This window comes from Corvus brachyrhynchos, unplaced genomic scaffold (genome assembly GCF_000691975.1).
Source record: "Corvus brachyrhynchos isolate BGI_N302 unplaced genomic scaffold, ASM69197v1 scaffold229, whole genome shotgun sequence".
Classification (NCBI taxonomy): Eukaryota; Metazoa; Chordata; class Aves; order Passeriformes; family Corvidae; genus Corvus; species Corvus brachyrhynchos.
The window spans coordinates 255098-270211 of NW_008240042.1; the positions used below are offsets into that span (position 1 = coordinate 255098).

The 15114-nt window shown below is 42.3% G+C and overlaps 1 protein-coding gene across 1 annotated transcript; it reads right to left on the reverse strand.

The window, feature by feature from the left end:
* Nucleotides 1–7489: 7489 nt before the first annotated feature.
* On the reverse strand, nucleotides 7490–15108 carry COQ2 (coenzyme Q2, polyprenyltransferase). Its single transcript, XM_017744262.1, has 6 exons — nucleotides 15031–15108; nucleotides 12511–12632; nucleotides 12193–12278; nucleotides 11169–11302; nucleotides 10523–10711; nucleotides 7490–8086 (listed from the first exon to the last, which is right to left on the reverse strand). Exons 1-6 carry the CDS (start codon nucleotides 15085–15087, stop codon nucleotides 7973–7975), a joined length of 702 nt encoding a protein of 233 aa, XP_017599751.1. The 5' UTR covers nucleotides 15088–15108; the 3' UTR covers nucleotides 7490–7972.
* Nucleotides 15109–15114: the final 6 nt, after the last annotated feature.

Sequence of the window (15114 nt, forward strand, 5' to 3'; positions counted from 1 at the left end):
CTTCCACATTTTGTAGAGAACCTGTGGCCCCAGGACAGCACTTCTTGTTTCCCAGCAGGATGCGTAGAGTGTGTAGAGATCCCATAGAGGGTCTGGGTGACTGCTTTCTCAGGAGCAAGTCAAGTTCAGTGTGTCCCATGGGAAGTGCTGATGGTGAGGTTCCCTGCTCTCTCGCCCTCGTCAAGAATGGGGAAAGGGAAAGTTGGAGCTAAACTTCAGTGTAGCAGCTTTGTCAACAGGCTGGAATTCATGGTGCTTTAAATGAAGCCTTTTACTAGTAGCGCTGCTGAGAAAACAGGGAGCTGTGCCCTGAAATGCTTCCCCTGGCTTCCAGCAGCTCCAAAGTTTAACTGTGGCTGTCCCTCCTTTTACAATGGGGCTGCCTGGCCACTCCCTGGCTGGATCATACACAGTTGGTGTTTCGTCTAAGAACATTGCAATAGGCTGTGGAAATTGAGGTTTGCAAAAAGTTGTAAATCAGAAGATTCTCCCTAGAAGAGAAGACGCCTGACATCCCACCGGCTGGCTGAATGATGCTCATGGCCTAGGAATCTGCTGGGAAGGAGGGAAATGGGAAGCTGAAATGTAGTCAGAGTTTTTAGGTGGTAAGAAGAAAAGGCTCCAGAGAGACCCTGGAGTATCTCCCAGTACCTAAAGGGAGCTACAAGAGAGCTGGAGAGGGAATTTTCACAAGGGTATTTAGTGACAGGGCAAGGAGGAGTTAATTAAACTGAAGGAGGATAGATTTAGATTAGATATTACAAAGAAATTCTTCATTGTTAGGGTCATGAGGCACTGGCACAGGTTGCCCAGAGAAGCTGTGGATGTCCCATCCCTGGAAGTGTTCAAGGCCAGGTTGGATGGGGCTTAGAGCAACCTGGTCTAGTGGAAAGCATCCCTGCCCACAGTATGGGGTTTGAAACCAGATGATCTTTAAAGTCCCTTCCAAACCCTTCCATGATTATTTCCAAGAAGACAATGGAAAAATTCAGCTGGAATAAATATTCACCAATTTAACATGTACTGCAGTAAATGCAATACTGATGAAGATTCAGGAGCACAGATTAAAAAGATCTCCCCTAACATCTTTTTGCTTTCTCTGCAAAGAACAAAGTATGAATTACGCAGTCTACCATTGTATTTTATGAAGCAGTTACAGCCAGAAACTCGTTTATTCCAATTTGGGCCGCTCACACATAAATGTTCATGCCTGTTCTCTGTACCACTTAAGACCAACCTGCAACTTCAAACACTACCACAAATAAGCAAAGCCACCTTCCCCAGCACGCTGCCTCGTGCTATTTACACAAACAATGGTGTTTCGAGTGGTGAGAGGTGTGTTCATTCAAGAGGGTCTGTGAATCCCATTGGTGTGCAGGTCAGGGGGGCTGCCTGGCACAGAAGGGTGCCTGGGGGCCTGTCTCCAAAGCTCTGGTCCCACCAGCCCTTTCCAGAGGCAGAGTAACAGCCTCAGGGTTTCATTTCAGACATGGAGAAGGGCTTCTGAATCAGAAACTTCAGCTTTCTTTTCAGGTATCTCAGCAGCTTCAATGGAAGAACATGTTACCCACAAACCTTGTTTCCGTCCCACAGCTTGAAATGGCTCAGGCAAAAGGGAACTTCCTGCAGCTGTAAAAGCCATAGGAGAATGGAGCTGAGCAAGTGCAAGGGGAAATTTTCACAGGCCTTGGAAATACAACTGAGGGTCAGGTGCACATCTCATCAAAACTGAAGCCATTGCAGTTGGTACAAGGAGAGACAGACATGCTCCCATGTCTGCACATCCCTCATCCTTCCCACGCCAGGGACACTGCACACAATGAAGAGGGTCTGCTTGGGTGGCTGATCAGAAAATGATGCTGTGGCTGGGAGCGTGCAGTGCCATCTGAGCAAGATGCCTGAACCCCCTGTGCCACAGGCACCTGAACATAAGGTACAGCACACAGTGTAGAGCTCACAGACAAAGGGTGTCACCAGCTTCACAGCAGCTCTTAGCCACAGCAGGTCAGACCTAAACAGAAGTAGCAGAAGTGGTTTCAAATCCCTCTACAATCGCATGCTAGCTCAGGCAATGGTTTGTCACAAGATGTTTCACACATCTTGTGTGAGAAAGACATTACACTCCTTCTGGCTGAGCTTTTGCTTCCTGTGGCTCACCGCCTTTTTACGCTTCCGTGGTGCCAATCTTTGTCCAGATTACTCAGACTTACCGGATAATGCCCTCCAGGAATCAAGCTTTATCTCAGGAGCTCACAAGGTAAAAACCAACTAAATTAAAATCAAAAAATCAACCCTCTTGTAACAAACAGACCAGTCCAACTCATAAATTTTTGTAGTCTGCTGCTTCATTAACTGCCTAACTCAAAAATTCACTGACTTGCACCTGCACACAAGCAGAACCACCAGAAGATGCAAGTGCGGATCCTCCTGTCCCCATCCCCATCCCCAGAGAGTGGTGGGAAGCAGGAGAGCCTCAGCAGTCAGCTGCTCTCAGGTCAGCTCCAGAGTCTTTCTGGAGTAAGTTGACCCATGGCTAATTTGCAGCTGGGACATGTGCTCTGTGCCATCTCTATGGCAGTTTTATCCCAAGCTGACAGCCTCTGCCAGAACAATGCAGGGGATGATGGACCTTCTCTTCTCCCATCCCTTGTGTCTGGCACACATGGTGTCCTTGCTTAAACCCCATGGTGCTGCTCCCAGTATTCACGAGGAGCACCTGAGCAGGAGCTGAGTGAACAGCCACACATGACGCATCATAAAGTTAATCCAGCATTAACCAAGGTATTGGCAGAAGGACATCCAACACACTTTGCAGCAGTATTTGACAGGTGAAAAGTATTTTTTCAATGTATTGATGTTATTTAGCCAAATAAGTTGTACTGCAGATTAAAAAGGGCCTTAACTACTTAATAATAATGATGCTTTTTAAGACAGATGGGAGCAGGTATTGAGAGAGTTGAACCAGGAGAGATGATGTGCAAGATGGGGAAGTTGTATGGCTCTACACAGGCTGCACGCACATGACCACAGGTCCCCTTCAGAGGAGAGATTTGCTGTTCCATGGCAGTCTCATGACCCAACATGCTCATCCTGATGGAAGGGTAGGTTATAACCTCTGATGGAGGTTCCCCATCTGCTTAACCTCCATTTTTCTGACTTAACGTGGCATAAATAAATCAGCACTGAGCAACTCGAATTCTTGAAGGAAATTTTTTGCCTTCCGCTTCTCCTTTTGCCACTGATTTCTCAAGCAAAGCTTGAAGACAGCAGGTACAACGCTCATTGCCGTTGCACCCACTCCATGTGGAAGGCTTCCCTGTCTGCATGTGCCAAGATCTCAGAGGACCCCTGGCAGCACAGCAGCTCACAGCTGGGCTGAGAGACATGGGAAGGAGTGAGAGGACACTTCCCCTCATCCTACCCAATATATGAGAAAAAACGGAACACCAGTAGTTGTCCCCAGGTGGTGCTGGCAGCAGTCCCACTGTGGAGAGCACATTCATCAGAAAAAGACACAACAAGACAGGAAATTGTAGGTGCCAGAGTCCTGCTTGGGTTTGAGCAACCAAGTGTTTATCACCTGTCACCTGGGAGAGGCGGCATGCACTGCACACCAGACCTTCAGCTTGCCCTTTACTTAGCCAAGAGCAACCTCAGCCCCACCAGCTCCAGGGACAACCTGTGCTTACACAGCCTTGGCTTTCTGCCCTGGGTTTTCCTCCCAAGGAGGAGGGAGGCAGGACACTCCCACCCCTCATCTAACAGATACAGTCAGAGTGACACTTTACTGTGGTCTGCCAAATCCTTCTTTTATTGCCTTGCTGCACCCATTGTGTGGTGTCACACACAAGGAAGTGTGGGAAAAAAGGGATCATGCCAACTCTAAGCAAATAAATTCAAAGTGCCTTCCAATAAATGCTTAAGTAAAGCACAACAGTAATACATGTTATAGTGTTATGCAAGTCTGTGCTTTCCTCCATTTTCCTCTCAAGTACTTTTATTTCCATTTATATGTATTCCCTGAAAAAGTGGTTAATAGCATGACAGCATTTGGGGGAAAATAAGCTCTAATGAAGCTGAAAATGTGTTTGACAAATATTTGGCTGTGCTGCAGCATGAGTGGCAACACAAAATGAACACAGGTTTTTTCACTAAGCAAAATGCACATAGATTTTTCCACCTAACAGTGTTGAAGTTTCTCCCCAAAGCAGTCCCCTGGTGCTATGTATGTGCTGCTGCTTGCAAGGTTAACTTGGAGATAAAATTATTTTCCTTTAATATCGAATCATAGAAAAACATTTATGTTGGAAAAGACCTCTAAGATCATTGAGTCCAACCATTAACTGGGCACTTCCATGTTCACCACTAAACCATGTCCCCAAGTGCCACAACCTCACACCTTTTGAACACTTCCAGGAATGGCAATTCCACCACTTCCCTGGGCAGCCTGTTCCAATGTGTGACCACCATTTCAGCAAAGGAATTTATATCCAGTCTAAACCTCCCTTGGTGTAACTTGAGGCCGTTTCCTCTCCTCCTGTCACTTGTTAGCTGGGAGACGAGACCAACTCCCACCTGGCTGCAAGCTCCTTTCAGGGAGTTGTAGAAGGCGAGATACTTTTCATTCAGAGCTGAACTCTCCGAATGCTTTGACGTCAGTGCAGGAAAAAGATAAGGTCCTGTGGAATGGGCATGCCCCACTGCCCTCACAACCTGTTACAGGCTTTGTTCTGTTCTTTATGCCGTTGATACAATTTATATTAAGTATATTTTATTTATTTTTTTATTTTGTATTAGGTATATTTCCTTGTTACTGTACCTGTCACAGACAAGAAGCTCTGCAATTTGGAGGAACTGTGTTTTGCAGGCATAAGGATTCAGGGCTGGCTTTGGATTTTTTTTTTTGCATGAGGATGGGAATTTCCACCCCGGAAATTACAGCTGTATTGTTAGAAGCATTGAACTTGGTATGAACACTGTTCTTTCGTTGTTGGTTTTGTTCTGGTTTCTTTTAAGTCTATTAGACTTCCTTCTGCTTTGTTTAGACAAAATCACTTTTGTACAGCTGCCTGGAAATGGTGGGTTTTGGTGGTTTTTTTAAACACCACCATCCAGGAAAAGAAAAAAGCTGTAAAACAAATGGAATTGTTTTCTATTTTCTTCGTAATTCTGGTACTGCATCTAGCACACTGTGTTAAAATTTGCTCTGGCCTTTTGCCTTCATCACAAAATACAGGGAGGCATTGCAGGAAAATCAAAATCACCTCTTCAGTATACGCAGCTAGTACCTAAACTTCGCATTATCCATGGCTGGCTGATGCGTACATTTTTTCTTGGCAGCTTTGAGTCTCAGAGCCTCTCTCCTGGTATTTGCACTGTGAAGTGTTTAGAAATCAATTAATGGCCCTCTCCTAGCTTTTGTCAAAATGGAAATAAAAAAGGAGTGCCCTTTTTCCCCAGGTCATGTCACCAGTGGCTGGTGAGATGCCCGACCTACTGCCCTGGTGTTGCCAGGCTCCCTGGCAGCTAGGCCAGCTGGCACAGGCTCTGCAGCACATACTTGGGAATAGAGGGAGGGAATATCCTGACTCCCTCACGTTAACGGCATCATATTTACCAAGAAATACAAATGGCAGAACCCAGGCACAGTTTGCCTTGGCTGATCCTCCTCTGGCAAGCCTTTTCCCTGGGAAAGGGGAGTGTGAGACCTCCCGTGTGCCACTGTGCTAAGCACGGTTCTAAGGCAAAAATCCAGCCCCACCCTGCAGGGCTTCCAGTGCCTTGGCAACCTGTCCCTTTATCCCTGCAGGAGCAGCACCCTTACTTTTATAGGGCTAATCCTGGACAAAGAGCTGGTGTTGCTTTGATACACCCTTCTACAAAGTACAACACAAGGCAAGGGTTGGTGCTGGCAACAGAGCTTTGTTTCACTCAGCAACTGGCAATGTGTTTCAGTTTGCCACTGTCAGGCACATTTGACCTTCCTGCTGGCTGAAAGACGCATTTGTTATCTCAACATCCTGTGGAGGAATACTTGGAAAAGGAGGTGGGGGAGAATGGCAAAGTTTGATAGTGGAGAAGAAACTTCCAGAGGACATTGTTTATTTGTGGAAAAGGACACTAATAAAAAACTGATGCTTAGAGACAGGTGTACTTTTTAAGAAACTGTGTCTAATTCCAGCAGAGTATCTTTGTGAAGATTTGGAACAGAATACCTTGGGAATGAAGGGAGGAGATGCACATGTATCTGCCAGCAGATCCAAACAGGAAGGTTTTTGCCAGGAAGCAGCTCAGCCTTTACCTCTTTTGCACTTTAAAAATTATTTATTTCTGTGTATTAATCATAAAATTCTCACAAATTTAATATCCTCAGTATTACAGCTTGGAACCTAAATCTGGTTTTCAGGCAATTAACCTAAAATACAGCTATATCTTATCTGTGTAAAATGCATTTTAAGATGAATTTGGAAAACTCCCACAGAAAATGTGAAATTATTTTTGAGTTCAGGTCATGACGACTATTTTTAAACTTTAATTTATACTCTATTTAGCTACACCTTTTTCTTCCTCTCATTTTAAGACAAACACTTGTGACAAGCAGTCATCAGACAAAGGACACCAGAAGGTTCAAAGGCACTACAAAATGTGAGCTTTTCCCAAATCTGAGCTACTTAAAGACACTTCAATATGTTAAAAAAAGATTAATAACTTTTGCCACCACCTCTCTAAATTAATACTACTAGTACTGAGAAACTGATCCATACTAATTACAAGACTTTTTAATTACTAGTAAATGGCTCATAAACAAAGTTCAACATTAGGTTGGATGCATCAAATTCTCCCTCTACAAAATGCAGCTATGTCACATAATTCATCAGAACCTTATTGTTTTTCATTTTTAAACTGCTTTTCTTCAGCTTAATACTTTCTCCACCCCAAAAAATATAAACCCTATTTAAGAACAACTTCTGTGTAAGGGCCATTTAGTAAGCCTGCACTTGCTATTTTTACTGTTTCTAGGCATCCCCCTAAAAACAAGTTTTTCCTGTAAGACTACAAATAAAACTGGCAGGCATAAGTCAAAACAAGCGGAATTTAAAAATAAAAATAAAAAAATGTCAACAGTTTGCATGATAAATTTATAGCCCAAGGTCAACCACTGGTCACACACAGCTCTGGGCTGCTCTGTTTTTGTTTTCAGTCCTTAGTCTGTGTTCCAGTCACTCTTGACAAACAAGCTCAGCTCACTCTGTGCAGGCAACTTTGCAGAAGCCTGTTCTTTTCACATGGAAAGCACCCACTGCAACAATCACAGCAAGAGCAGAAAATCTTCTTAAATACTTCTCTATGGACTCCTTATTGTGGACCTCACACACTCAGAGTCCTCACTGCTCCTAGACATCCCAGGAAAAAAACAGTTACTGCAGTTCTTCCATGCAGCAAGCTCCAACTCAAACTGAGAACTACCTTTGTAATAAACCAGACCATCAAACATGTACAGCCAGATTTTATTTACATCCAGAAATCATTTTGCATTTTTACACTTGCTGTCACTAAGAGACACCTGCTTCATATAAAATCTTGGGTTCACAGTCTCCAGAGCTTTGAGCAACCAAGTGTTTATCACCTGTCACCTGGGAGAGGTGGCATGCACTGCACACTAGAGCTTGGTTTATCTGAAGTTTGCTGATACCACAGGACCAGCAGAGGAGCTTCATTTATTGGAGCTTCTATGCAGATTGAAGTTATTGACATATAACCAAAACTTTAATTGTAGAATTATCTCAATTGCATGATTCCAGAAACAAGAATGTTCCCACCAGCTTTTATAAATAAACAATATAAAGCAGCTATACTTATATTAAAAGTGTTTTTCTTCTTACAATACTTACACTTTAGTTAGACTAAAATATAAGTATAGTGATTTCAACTATCTGTTTTCTGAAGGCTCCCCTACATTTTTAAAGTCTTTTCACTTCCACAGATTTCCAAGCACAATCCCTATGAAGAGCAGAACTCCTACAGTACGATTTGAAGCAAATTTTTTCCAACAGTCTTCAGGCTTGTCCATGTCCAAAGTGTAAATCTGCAAAAGCACAGTGCAACATAACAAGATTATTATTCTACAGACTCATAAATATCTGACACATCACAAAATGATCTGCAACTTCAAAAAATTATTCTTAAATTCCTAAGTCTACCCTTACCTCCACAAGAAACAGGAATACTCTGTGCTTAAAATTTTTTTTGCCTAACTGGCATCTGTGTTTGACAGATTTATTCAACATACAGCAGAGAAGTCAAGGATCTCATATGAACATGGTTCCCAGGCCATTTCAATGGAAGACTATATAAACAGCCTGGTTACTGGTGTATCTGGTTTGATATTTAAAAGTGCAAAAATATCTGGGCATGCCAATAAATCTCTTTGAGGTTTTCCTCAGTTGGTTGCCACCTAATTCTTCGATGTAGCTTTAAATAAAAATAAGCCCCCCAGAACATGCACTTTTCCATCTCTGCTGCAAGGTGGTGTTCCATGTTCCAGTAGAGACAAGGCACTGGAGAGCCAGCAGTGAACCAGGGTAACTGGAAAGCACAGGGGAGTGCCAGGCCCTGCCTTGCCACACAGGGCTGGTTCAGTCCAGTTGCTCTTAGCCAAGTTCATGCAATTCCCTTCCAAACAAGAACCAGGACACCTGCAACAGCAGCCAGAGAGCATGGCAGCTCCCTGCTGTGAGTCACAACTAAAAGTAAAACAAACAAAAAAAAACCAAACCCACAAGATATAGCAAGAGCAAAGTTACTGAAAAATATTGCCAAAACCAAACTTTGGTGCCAAAGTCTTGAGAAGGATAACAAGAGGGAACGTTGAGCAAAATGAGTGAAAAGATTAATAGAGAAGGAGCCCCTAAAACCTCAAACCTTGCACTTCAGCCTTTGAAAAAGCTAAACCAGAAAGTATTTGGCTGAAAGAAGTGAAACCTACCCCAGAAAACCTGCTTTATTTGTGGTTGTACAAAGAAATCAGGGTTGGGTCCTGACGAAATCATCAAAAACACTTCACAAGCTTCTAAAATATGATGTGATCCACACCCTTAAGAACTTGTCAGCCCCTCAGACACTGGGGACTTGAAACACTGAACTGACACATAGAACTCAACAGCAGCCAAGCTATACTTTCAGAAACACAAGGAAAGTAAAAGATACTATTTTTCTGTTGGCACCCTTCTTGAGAGGGATATAATTTGACATCATCATGACCCAAATTCCTCTGCCTCAGGCAAAAATTCAGTGAATTAAGGAATCCTGGTCCTCAAGCATCTTACTCAGCTTTCTAAACTCAGTTAAGCACACGATCAGAAATCCTGAACAAGAAGGTAAGCATGAAAACATTTAAGCAGGACTAATATTAAAATAATCACTCAAAAAGAAGCTACTCTATGGTACACAGAACAGTTCTTCTATTGTGACTTTGGCAGTCCACACGACTGTGAATTCTCCATCAATTACACTCATTAGGTCTGCATCCTCACTTATAAAGATTCTTAAAAGTGGTTTCCACTCATGCCAAAACCACGGCATAAAGCCTCACTAACAATTCAAACTGTAAATGATCGTGCAGTGGATGTAGTATTCTTTCCCTCATACATTTCCAAGCACAGTCACTAGGAAAACAGCAGCTGAGTGCCAGAGTACATCACCACAAGAATTCACTTACTCAGATATATGTTTAATATCCACGCATGAGCATTAAAATGCAACATATGACCAACATGTTTTAAAAAGTCCCACATTACCACAGATTGAACTGCTTTAGACTGGCAATGGTTTTACTACTTGCAATACACAACCTCTGCCACCATTTACCTATCAAGACCAGCAATTAATTTTTGAAGAGAACTGACCTGTCACTTACTACAAGACTGTGTAACACAGCTGTTAGGATTCAGAAAGAACAAGGTAACAAGATCCTATCTGCATCCTTTACTGAAAAAGCTAATTTCTTTCTTTCTGTTATGCATAAAAATTTCTAAACTAATGCAACTACAAGACTGAACTTAATTGTCCTCTGCTATAAAAAGAACTCTGAGCTAGAACTGTCAATTAACACAAAATTATAATATTAACATCTGCTATTATATGTGCCAGACACTGCAAGAGCCGAATCAGAACAGTCAACACCACAGTACTTTGTAGCTTACTGAGGTGGATCTAGCAGCAGCTGCTGCTGGGAGTGAGGAGAAAAGCATTTCCTTGAGGTCACAACTTAATGTGTGCACTTCTGTTGGTTATAACAGACTGAAAGCAGTGCTCCGCTGTTTGTGGTCAGGACCAAAGAGCTCTTCAACCAAAAGGTCTGCAAAAGGTACTTAAGAGGACCAAGCTTATTGTCAGAAGACTTCAGTTCTCATTACAGGAACTGTTTTGCATGGGTAGCTCATGAATTCATGGGGGTTGAAGAGTGCTCTGACTTCTTAGTAAGAACTTCCACATGGAAAAAGTATAAATAAATCCATCAAACCTGGTGTGCTAGATGAGCCCCTACGGCAGCTACAGCCGAGTAATACGGGAAGGTTTGATTGCAATTCATCCCTGCCACACACAAACTCAGGAGCATGGCCAGGCTGAAGCCACTGAGCCACTGCTTCGTGTCCTCCTTGAACTGCAATGCAGTTGACTTCACACCAATCATGATGTCATCCCTCTTATCCTGAAATGAAAGGATGAATTAGCAGAAAATCCATAATCCAATGCCACTTCATAAGAAAAATAAAAATGGGGGACTTGCTTAAATTTCCAATGCTTCTTACTAGGAACCCAATTTAAGAGCAGTTGTAGGTCCCCACATTACAATTTAAACTAGAAGGTTGGTCTTAGAGCTGCTTTAGCAGCCGAGAGTTAATACCAACATCAAAGTTATTTACACAATATGAAAGTGTGAGAGCACAAAGGGCATTTTACTTCCATCTTTCCACCTCATTTGTAAAACCTTGGCAAACAGCAATAAAATATTGAAGGGCTGAGACTCCTTTGGTGCTGCTTCAGCTCAGCTGAAGGGGAAGAACTGCAAGAGGTTAGTTCTGCTATTTGACAATGAACTTGTAAATGACACATGCAAACTTGTGTGTTTAAACACAGGCATCTGGAATGTCTCACTGTTACCCTACCTGATGTGCATAAATGGTGTCGTACACCAGTGTCCACATGACTCCAGCAAAGTACAAGGGCAAACACACAGACCACTCACACGACCCTCTGATGGCAGACCAGCCAAGAAGGGCTCCCCAATTAAATGTAAGTCCTAAAAACATCAGGAGAATTAAAAAAAAAAAAAAAAAGTTAGAAGAATGCCAGCAGCAATTAAATATTATTTATTTGAGGGTGTACTGTATCAGCAGCTTTTTGTATAATACTGGCATCTCTATTTTTCTACTGCTTATTTTCAGACAGGTAATAAATATAAGCTATTTGACATTAAATACTCTGGACATACAAGGAAAAATACATATACCACACATTTTTCCCTAATTTAAATTTGACTTCATTAGTGTAGGGCAACATTTGCACAGAACTATTCCAGAATATTCAAACGACAGGTCTGAAGGTAAAATGCTCAGATGTCAGTGTAACAAAAGATGTCAGCATAACTGGCTGCAAAACAGTACACAGCAGCCAACTATGGTACTTCTGGGCTGAAAATAACAATTTTGATTAAAAAAAAACCCTGAAGACAGCTGGAATATGAAAGCCAATATACACAGGTATGTTTTAGTAGCTCAGCCTAAAAGACAAGCACCATCGGTATCTGTCCAGGAGTTATTTTAGAAGCTGAAGACTGAAATGCTGTACAGACAAATCTGTATTTAAGAAGGGTTTTGAAATAACCCCAAAACCATATCTCATTCTCAAATGACTAATATTTATTTCTTCCCTACTTTTCTTCCTCCTATCACTCTATCAAAACAAGGAACTGATTTCTAACAAAAAAACCCCATCTACAGCCACACATCAACTCTGATGCCTGATATAAATGAAGAAGCTTGTGGCACAACAGAGCTTTGTGTACAAGTTGTTTCTATTTTGATATAAAGTTTAAAAAAATCTGATTGCTAAAGCTCAAATATTAATTTGTAAAACACTCCAAAAACTACAGCTGAAATAAAAAAACCAGTAAAAATATTTCCATCTCACCCAAAACTAGCTGTGGCCAGTATGTTATTCTCTTCATCAGAGGGTAGGTGACCACAAGGGATAAAGAGGCTGCTCCCAGAATGATACTGTGGAAAGTACCAAAAGGATTATTGTTTGCCAGGCTAAAGATCGATAGATGTAGTGCAGCATTACAGGATCTGTACATGGTACTGAACTAATTCTTTTCCTTTCAACTACAATTCCATGACTAATAACCTCCTCCCTCTGACCCCAACACCTTTTCTGCTCAAAATCTCTGTGCTTAACCCAGGACCCAGAACCAGCCTTTAAAAACCAAAAAGATAACTCATACATCACCTATAGTAATTCAGACACAGAAGTACACAGAGTGCCAGGCTGAGCTGTCCCCCGAGAAAAACCAAGGACTGAAAAGTGGAGATATCTCCAGCTGCCAGGGGTCTGCTTGCTGTCCTTGCAACCTAAAAAATGGAAATAGTATTACCACCAGGTACATCTGCAAGTGATGGGCAATTTTTGTTTGTTACATTGTTTTTACAATGTTTTGTTTCCTATTTTCTGAGGAGAAATGAAAGGGCCCTAATTTTGTTGCTGACTTTTGTTTCTCTCTAATGGCATTTTCAGAATCCAGTCCTATTGATGTGGAGTTAATAGCTGTGAAATGACAATTAATTTAATCCTATCTGGGATACAGTGGAGTTTAGAAACTCTGTCTGGAACAAGAAATCATATAAGTAAACTCTAAGAAAAAAACAAATATCAGAAAAAAAGTTAAAATAAATGAATGGTGAGTTACTTGCCAAAGGTGACCAATGCTGAAAAACCCCAAATGACTGAAATTCACCTCAACATGAGGAAGAACTTCTTCATACTGAGAGTGGCAGAGCCCTGGAACAGGCTGCCTGGGGAGGTGGTGGAGTCTCCCTCTCTGGAGACATTCCAACCCCACCTGGATGTGTTCCTGTGTGACCTGCTCCAGGTGACCCTGCCTTGGCAGGGGGTTGGACTGGATGATCTCCAGAGGAGCCTTTCAACCCTACTGATTCAGTGAAATTGTGCATGTCAATGAAAATGGTGTCAAGTCCATTCAAACAGGTTCAAAAGCCAACTTTTTACAGAATATTATGTACATATAAAGTGCGTTGCCTATGCTTTAATAATGTGAATTTAAATATACTCTTTTAGCTTGCTCTCCCCCCTGCCATCCGGTTATGTTAAACATCAAATACTGCTTTTGCAGTTTAAACACACACTTAATATATCTGTGACCAATTCCACTGCACAGTGCAACCAAACATGGGATGTTTCACTTAAAGAAAACATCCCCCAAATAATCAGTAACACGAAATCTAAATCACAAACCACCATCACCTACACCAGCCCACATCCTGCTCTTGGCCTGGCCTCGACTCTATGACACTTGTGTTGAAGGCAGCCCTTTAAGGTACTCCAGAAAAAGCTGTGAAGGCAATTTTTAAAACTTTCCATCTAACCACACATAATGCATAAATTAAATCATTATACTGAAATTCCCTCTTACTTATCACACCCCCACATCAAATCTGTTTAGCATATGTAGTTGTTAACATCTTCCAAACCCTAAACCATCCAAAGCTGCCACAAATCCCATCCTGATTGCCTGCCTTCCCAACAGGACAAATACAAATGCCGTAGTAAGAACTTCATATGATTGGATATTCTGTGTCTTGCATGGCCAAAACCCAAACTCCAAAACCAGAGGAACAATACAGGAACAGAAAACAGGACGAGCAAACAGTGACGCATCACCAGGACATTCCCCTCCAAGCCTGCACCTGTGCACATTTCAAAATCTGACACTGGGCACTGCCTTTTTGCTTATTTCCCTCTTCTGAACAAATGGGAGATGATAATTGAAAAATACAACATAAGAAAAGGAGATTAGCTCAGGGTTGGGCATGATACTCTGAAAAGCCAAAATTAATTATACAACAATACAAGGAAACACTGCTCCTAAAATTAAGGGAAAAAAAAAAGTGGTCCTTGGGTAGGTTGTAACTAGCAAGTATAGCAAAACAGCGTTACTTGTTTTGTTCTGTCATGCAAAACAAGGTCGAGAAATAAACTTTTTCAAGTACTACCTACAGCTGACAACAGCATGTATTTTATCTGACACAGAGGTGAGTATTCCAGAAGATTTATTACAGTCCTGGACAGAGAAATGTTATACAAAATAAAGTAATTTCTACTATTTTTGGAGGAAACTTAGATTAATTGTGTGCATCTCAGATAGAAACATGGAGGAATTCCTGAACCTGAGGCCTGTACTCAGCAAGGAATCACTGATGATGTTCGTGTACTTCAGTGCCTTCAAGATCCTTTGTGCCTGGCTAAGAAAAAATAGCATCTGTTAAGTGGAGTCACCCTCCCTGGAGACATTCCAAACGCAGTTGGATGCATTCCTGTGTAACCTGCTCCGGGTGAGTTGGCCTTGGCAAGGGGGTTGAACTAGATCATCTCCCGAGGTCCCTCCCAAGCCTAAAAATTATGTTTATTCCGTGATCATGCAGATGAGTGGGCACATGCTTGGTTCACTGAATCACAGAAGGGCTGTAAGACCAGCTTGTTCCAACCCTCGTGCAGTGGGCAGGGACACTTTTCACTAGACCAAGTTACTCAGAGCCCCATCCAACTTGGCCTTGAACACTTCAAGGGATGGGACATCTAAAACTTCTCTGGGCAACCTGTTCCAATGCCTCACCATCCTCACAGTGAAGAATTTCTTCCCAATATCTAATCTAAACCTACTCTTTCAGTTTGAAGCCATTCCCCCTTGTCCTGACATGCTCGTGTCAGCAGCCTTGCTCCATCGTTCTCTACCTGTCTGTCATAGTCGCGGTCCCACATGTCATTGATGGTGCAGCCGGCCCCTCGCATGAGCACGGCTCCGGCGCCGAACAGGGA